At 43.0% G+C, this 8,099-nt stretch overlaps 1 protein-coding gene across 1 annotated transcript; it reads left to right on the forward strand.

The window, feature by feature from the left end:
- LOC8075758 (serine hydroxymethyltransferase 4) lies at window positions 1,119–5,651 on the forward strand. Its single transcript, XM_002449419.2, has 4 exons — window positions 1,119–1,886; window positions 3,454–3,844; window positions 3,926–4,027; window positions 5,125–5,651. Exons 1-4 carry the CDS (start codon window positions 1,209–1,211, stop codon window positions 5,367–5,369), a joined length of 1,416 nt encoding a protein of 471 aa, XP_002449464.1. The 5' UTR covers window positions 1,119–1,208; the 3' UTR covers window positions 5,370–5,651.

Genomic DNA, 8,099 nt, shown 5'->3' on the forward strand with positions numbered 1-8,099 from the left:
TTTTCTTTTTTTCCTTATGTTTTTTGCTCTAGATTTTATTATCATTTTTATCTATGTTATGCATTTATTTATTTTTATGTATATTGTAATATCAGTTTTATAAACCTAAAACCAAAATATTATTCTTCTAAATTGATAACATTTTCTTAGAACATTGTCTATTGAACCTAGAATATTGTCTGTACTTAATAAAAGAAAATATTTATCTTTATAAGATAAATATTCATTAATAAAAATTTATCTAAATATATCCATGTGTGATCTGGTTTCAAAGGATTTATTATAAGAAATTTAATGGTGCAATCAGAATTTAATTTAGATCTCAGTTTTAGGAGTTATGACATTTTTTAATTCGTTAAAAATGTTTTTGCATGCGTGGGTGAGTGTGGCCTGCGTTGATGGTATAGCGTGTTATTCGTGCGCTGTGACATTTCCTACTCCTTGCCTACGGTGCAGTTTTTAGTTGTAGCGAAGTAAAAAAGAATACGAGTATGGGAGTCGTAGCTTCACCACGGTTGTGGTAGACGGGTCTTCTTCGTAATTTTTAGTAGTAGATAGCTCATTTAGGCCTTGTTTACTTCCACCTTAAATTTCAAAATTTTCAAGATTTCCTGTCACATCAAATCTTTAGACGCATGTATGTAATATTAAATATAGACAAAAATAAAAACTAATTACATAATTTGGTCGAAATGTACGAGACGAATCTTTTGAGCCTAGTTAGTCTATGATTGAACAATAATTATCACAAACAAACGAAAATACTACATTATCACGAAAATTTTTCATTCGTGAACTAAACACAGCCTTAAAAAAAACAAGCCTAGAACCGCTCGATTCCTGCGTCGGCCCTAGCCACAGTTCCCACATCAAATCCCAGCCCATAAGACCCAACCCAACCCGAGTACCCGACCAAGCAATCCGCGTCTCGCGCCCACACCAACCCCCTCCGACCACACCAATCTCCGCCCCCGCATTCCGTCGAACACCTCGTCCGCACTCGCACCCACCCCATCCCACCCCACCAACAACACCCACCAACACCAACAACCCAAGGTGCGCCCTCCCCGCGTCGACCACCGCTATATATCCCCGCTCCCCCTCCATCACCTCGCGTCCTTCCCTCCGCCTCCGCCCCCGCCCCCGCCTCCGCCCCCCGCCCCCTCCTCGCCTCCGCCAGTCCTGTCAACCCCTCCCACGCCGCCGCCATGGACCCCGTCGCCACATGGGGGCTAACCCCGCTCGCCGGCGCCGACCCGGAGATCTACGACCTCCTGGAGCGCGAGAAGCGGCGCCAGCGTCGCGGCATCGAGCTCATCGCCTCCGAGAACTTCACCTCCTTCGCCGTCATGGAGGCACTCGGCTCTCCGCTCACCAACAAGTACTCTGAGGGCATGCCCGGTGCCCGCTACTACGGCGGCAACGACGTCATCGACGAGATCGAGAACCTCTGCCGGTCACGCGCGCTCGCTGCCTTCCGCCTCGACGCCGCGTTCTGGGGCGTCAACGTGCAGCCCTACTCGGGCTCCCCCGCCAACTTCGCCGCTTACACCGCGCTGCTCAACCCGCACGACCGGATCATGGGGCTTGACCTTCCCTCCGGCGGACACCTCACTCACGGCTACTATACTGCCGGCGGGAAGAAGATCTCCGCCACCTCGATCTACTTTGAGAGCCTGCCGTACAAAGTGAGCGCCACCACCGGGTACATCGACTACGAGAAACTCGAGGAGAAGGCACTTGACTTCCGCCCCAAGCTCATCATCTGCGGTGGCAGCGCGTACCCGAGGGACTGGGACTACTCCAGGCTCAGGGCCATCGCCGACAAGGTCGGGGCCCTGCTGCTCTGCGACATGGCGCACATCAGCGGACTCGTCGCCGCGGAGGTACAACGTTCATTGATAACAATGATCTCGATTTACTAGTTGGTTTCATGAAATTGGATCTTCATGCTGTGCTATCCTGTTGAAATGGCAATTGGATAGATATGGTAGATGTGGTGGTTTAGATTCTACTTGGGATCAGATCTGAGGGCCTATTCCAAAAAAATTTAGGTTTTTTTTCATCGTTTTGCAAGATGGAACTAAACACCATGCAAATTTTTTTGGCAAAAATATGGTTATTCTCCATTTTGAATTTTGGCCTGGCCAAAAAAACAACCAAAAGAGTCTCATGAGGGCAATAAATTCTGCATTTTGGATAAAACTAAACATGACCGTGATTTTTTTTTTTTTTTGCATTTTGCATTCTATCATTGCAAAGTAGTTGGCATTTTGCATTTATTTGGAACTAAACACTCCCTTAGTGTTTAGGAACATATATGGACGCTGGCTGTCTGTCTTTTTGTGCATTGTCTTGGATTGTTTAATCGCATATTATAGATCCAAGTGTTCTGCAAGTTTACTGATTTAGGAAATTTTATATGGACACCTGCTGTCTGTCGTTTTGTGCATTGCCTTGTTTTATATATATCAAAATGTGGCTTGTAATTGTGGAAATGGATATTGTTGGCCTTCTTTAGTTTGTCTAAAAAATATATTCTTTTGATGGTGATAGATCTGATATTCCATTTATTTTGGTGCTTTGTTTCTCAATGGATATGAACCTGTGCACTCAGATAGTCACTGTACCAATTGAAACCTTTGCATGAGTTCTCAACAATTTTTACTCTTTGACGACAATATATAAGAGAACTCATGCATAGTTGTGCTTTTGCAAATCACATTGCACATCCTTGTGCACATTACTGCTTATGAAATTTGGGTTCATGCATGTTAACGTCACAGTGGTTTTCTTTGGTCTACTTTTGTTATGCAGTAATCATGCATGTATAGGCAATCCACAGTGGAATCTAATGAACACTGCTGTGAGGCATGCAGAATTCTAACTTAACTTTAGTGTGTAGACTTAGTTAATGCACTATTTTAGGGCCATAGTACAGAACGTGATAAGATTTGGCTAATCCTTTTGTCCTTCTTTGAGTACTGGGGTCGGAAGGCACTTAGGGCCTGTTTGGTTAGCCCCTCCTAAAGTTTAGTCAGCTAAATGTAGTCCCATTTAGTCAATTTTCACCCAGACACTGATTAAATGGGACTAAATGGGCTTTAGCCAACTAGTCACTAAATTGTTGCTAGAAGGGACTAAACCTCATCTTTTAGTCACTTTGGAGCTACTAAAAGGGACTAAAAGGCCTCTTTTAGTCTCTTTTAGTCACCCAAACAAAACACCCAGTGACTAAAGTTCAGTCCCTGGTTTGGGTGACTAACGTTTAGGAGGGGGAAACCAAACTAGGGCCATAATACAGAAGGTGATATTATTTGGCTAATGCTTCCATATTGTCGTTTTGAGTACTGGAGACCGGACGAGACCTGAAGAGATGATTCACTACAAATGTTTAGTTAGTTGAATAATCTGTGTTAAAAAAATCTCACTATTTTCCTTACTCCATTTCAGGAAGCTGCAAATCCTTTTGAATATTGTGATGTGGTTACCACTACCACACACAAGTCTCTTAGAGGGCCAAGGGCTGGCATGATCTTCTACAGGAAAGGCCCTAAGCCCCCCAAGAAGGGCCAGCCTGAGGGTGCTGTGTATGATTATGAAGACAAGATCAACTTTGCTGTGTTCCCATCTCTCCAAGGTGGCCCTCACAACCACCAGATTGCTGCACTTGCTGTTGCTCTGCAGCAAACTATGACACCTGGCTTCAAGGCCTATGCAAAGCAAGTGAAGGCCAATGCTGTTGCAATTGGAAACTATCTCATGAGCAAGGGCTACAAGATGGTGACTGATGGAACTGAGAACCACCTTGTTCTCTGGGATCTCCGCCCTCTTGGCTTGACTGGTATGCAAATTAACATCTAATTCGGCTTCATTTTCAAGGGGCCATATTATAACTTGTTTTAATGTTGTCTTATATCTGCAGGAAACAAGGTTGAAAAACTCTGTGACCTTTGCCACATCACATTGAACAAGAATGCTGTCTTTGGTGACAGCAGTGCATTGGCTCCGGGTGGTGTCCGCATTGGTTAGTATCATTTAATTTGTTCATTACTTCTACTGTGGTGCAAGCCTCAATAAAGTGTTAGTACAACATTGCTATCCACATGTCAGTTTGAAAATTTGGGATGGTCTTTGAACCTTTCTTAATGAAGAGGCAATGTGTCTAGACATTTCCTTGGTGTCTGGCCCTGGTATGCCCATCGTTGCCAAGCCAAAATTTGGCTACCATTTGGTTGGGTGACAATTTAGATTAGGCCTCTCATTTGGCCACATAGTTCATCTTTTCATCTTGGTGACCAATAAGCCAAAATCTTGGCCACCAAAGTGATGGCCCTGATTCTGGCATGCAAAAAATTGACTTGGCCTCCCCATGGCAAATTTATGGCTAACCAAACAGCCCCAAAATGATTCCCGAAAGCGTTAAACTTCCAATATTTCTGGACATTTGTTCATGTTGCATGAGATGATTCGTATGCCCTCCTCTGCCAAGTGTAATCTTTTAAATTCTGAATTGCAAGTATATTTTATTGGACTGTTATACACTGGTTACAATTGTCCTAAATCCATAGAGTGATTATTGTGCCTTTATTTGGTCCTTCTTCCCTATGAAGGGATGTACTCCTGAAGAATCATCTGATCTCTTGAACTGTTGCAGTTAGATTAATAGTTCTGGTTCCATTTCACTTTACTGTTCTTCACATTTTTCCTTTGCAGAATAGTTTAGCTCTTGCAAATGTTAGTGAGTTGGTTGTCAAGATCCAAAGTTCCAAACCTTGTCACAAAATACATGGCCTACATGTGTAATCCAAGGCTTATTGGTTGTCCAGTATTGTCCTCTAATTCTTTACCCTGAAAGTAGTGCATGTTAACACTTTAACACAGCTAAGAACTCTACTGGAAAACAATGTCGTACAATAAAATACTGCAACCCGATCTTCAGAATAGAACATGTATTCATGTGTACTGGTGCTTTCAGCGGTGCTGGTATTATCTCATATTAACCTCTGGAAGGAAATTCTGTTACACAAGTCTACAACGTTCCTGGAATGCTTAAACAAAGTTTCTCATATATTCTTGCTATATAGTACAATATCAGTCACGCATCTTTGCTATTCACTTCAGGTGCGCCAGCAATGACCTCGAGGGGTCTAGTGGAGAAGGACTTTGAGCAGATTGGAGAGTTCCTCCACCAGGCGGTGACCATCTGCCTGAACATTCAGAAGGAGTACGGCAAGCTCCTCAAGGACTTCAACAAGGGCCTGTTGAACAACAAGGACATTGAGAACCTCAAGACCCAGGTGGAGAAGTTCGCCGACTCTTTCGACATGCCTGGGTTCACGCTTGAGAGCATGAAGTACAAGGAGTAGATGTCTCCCGTGTATAACAAGGCCCTCTTGTACCAATGTTTTTCTTGGCCATGGCGGAGGGTGCCATGGCACTGCACTGCCACACTTAAGGTGATGATGGCTTATGGATTTTGTCTACAACGTCAGCAGTATAGGCTCACAAGTGCCCCCTGCCCTCTGGTTTGGTCGCCTTCGGTTTATCAGGTTTTCCTTTGGTACTTGTTCGCAGGGAGTCATGAAAATGTCAATCAGGTGTTTGCCAATAATAATTCCGTGGTTTCAGCCAGCAGCTTTTTTTATAAATTAGTATCACCTATTTTTGCCACGTTGGTCACGCTTTCATCCCCACGGGTCACTACCACTAGACGCAATTTCGTTGCCACCTTGCGCCAGGCGTTATTTTGCGACATTGCCAAGGACTGTATTCACCAAATCGTGCTTATAGATCAAGCAACCTAAGAGTGAAGCGATGCTTGAAGAAAAGAGATTATTTTTTAATTCTCTTGTGGCTAATCATAAGCTTAAGGTGTTCCTACAATATTTCTATAGCGACGTTAAATGCTTAAGGTTATCTTTTTGCAATATTTTGGTAGCCATAAGTAGGCGTTTGGATTGTGGCCTCACAAGGGGAGCCCTGCTCACAGCTCACGCATGTCAATCTAGTCCAGGGGCTTGGAAATCTTCAACCTTGGGGAGCTGTCTGGCTCAAACGTCGCACACGTCAATCTGGCTCAAACGTCGCACACGTCAATCTAGGGAGTGTTTAGTTCCCCCCCTATTTTAAAAATTTTCAGGTTTTGATTCATCATTTTATAAAATAGAACTAAACACTATGTAAATTTTTTGATAAAAAGGTGGTTATTGTTTATTTTAGATTTTGGCTTCAAGAGGTAAAAAAAAAACGCAAAAGAGCCTCATGAGACAATATATTCTATATTTTGGATGAAATTAAACATAACCCTAAAAACTTTGACATTAGAATTTGACATCATTCTAATGTAGTTGACATTTTGTATTTTGCATTTTTTTTAACTAAACACCCCATAGGAACTGTCTCACTCAAACGTCTTCCCTAGTAACGATCCAAATAATTCTTAGGAACATCTATAACAGCTTCCCAATATAATTTACCTAATAAGCGACAAAGATAATCAATACTACATTTTAGGCTATTAAGGAATAAGGGCGACGCTGTAGTAGATGAACAAAAATCTTCCCAAATACGTAGAATCTACTTGTTAGATTATACTTTATTTATTTTCTTTTTTATTTCTTTTCTCTTTCCTCAGCATATCTTCTCTCACACTATGGCGAGAAGCCGAGCGTGCCTTGCTCATTTTACTGTGCCACATGTGCCTCCACTTCGATTTCCTGTTGTCGGCAGAGTATTTTTTGAGTCGTCTGCCATCTCTTGTTCTGTGCTTTTGTTGGCAATGAGGAAGTTGGGCAAGGAGTTTGTGGCATTGGCCTTGACCTCGCATGTGTTGGTCGCAGGGTGGTCGAGCCAATGAGCTTGCGTGAGACCTTGTTGAATGGGGACAAGATGTTGAAGGAGGAAGGGTCTAGAACTTGCCCAGACGACATGGATGGCTCTAGGTGTTCCGGTGTTACAACCGTGGTGCACAATGAGCTCTAGTATGGGTTTGGATTGACACATTCCATTAGAGGAGATAAGCAACTTCCTCTTTATTTGAGGGGAGATAGTGAGCTTTTTAATTTAACCAAAAGCTATTAGAGGGTAATTGGAGCAAGAAAAAAAATCCTATCTCTTCTAATATACTTCCTCCATCCCAAGTTGTAAGTCATTCCAAAAAAGTTAGAGAGTCAAAGCATGTCAACATTGACCAAAATTATAGAGAGAAGTTACAAAGATGTAAAACATCAAATAGATATAATATGAAAATATAATTAATGAACAATGTAATGTTACTAAGTTGACACCATAAACATTATTATCTTATCATATAAATTTGGTGAAGCTTCAGATGGTTTGACTCTCCAAAATTTTTAGAATGATTTATAATTTGGGATGGAGGGAATAGTTGTTTATGGAGATTGAAAAGCATCTAGGTCCCTAATGAGTTTCGGTGATTAATGACTATGTTGATTACTGTGACTAACGTGTGTTTTGCAGAGACAAAGTCATTAGTGTTAGGTCATGGTAATAGGTACTCGATGGACAGGGACGTTCATGCCCAATTAATAGTGGAAATGTCTAAGTGCCATATGGTGAAGAAGGGCACTTAGAGTAGTTTAGGACTTTGCTTTCCTTTGACCGTATTATTAAGAGGGGCATTGGTCTAGTAGCTTGACCTAGCCAAGGCTTTAGGTTTAGGTGTGGTGCACACTTAGTAAACCTAACACTAGGCAGCTCAGAGTTAGTCCTTAGATCGAGAGGAACAAACTTCGTTTTGGAGAGACCGCGTTTCGACGAAGTTTGGGTGCCTAAGTAGGCACCAGACGCAGCACCGGACGCTATTTGAGTGCGTCTGGTGAGGTTGACTTGAGTCAGAGTGACTGGGTGCCTAGGGTTAGGCACCGGACGCTAGCACCGGACTCACCGAGTAGCGTCCGGTCCTATACCCAGGGAGGTCCAAAGGTGACCAGGGCACAGGACGCTAGCATCGGACTCACCAGATAGCGTCCGGTCCTAAACTCAGGGAGGGTGTAAGTTTTACTCTCACACCGGACGGTGTCACCGGACCCTATCAGGTAGCGTCCGGTGCTCTGTCAGAGAGAGTACAGTTAGCT

Source organism: Sorghum bicolor, chromosome 5, assembly GCF_000003195.3.
Source record: "Sorghum bicolor cultivar BTx623 chromosome 5, Sorghum_bicolor_NCBIv3, whole genome shotgun sequence".
Lineage (NCBI taxonomy): Eukaryota > Viridiplantae > Streptophyta > Magnoliopsida > Poales > Poaceae > Sorghum > Sorghum bicolor.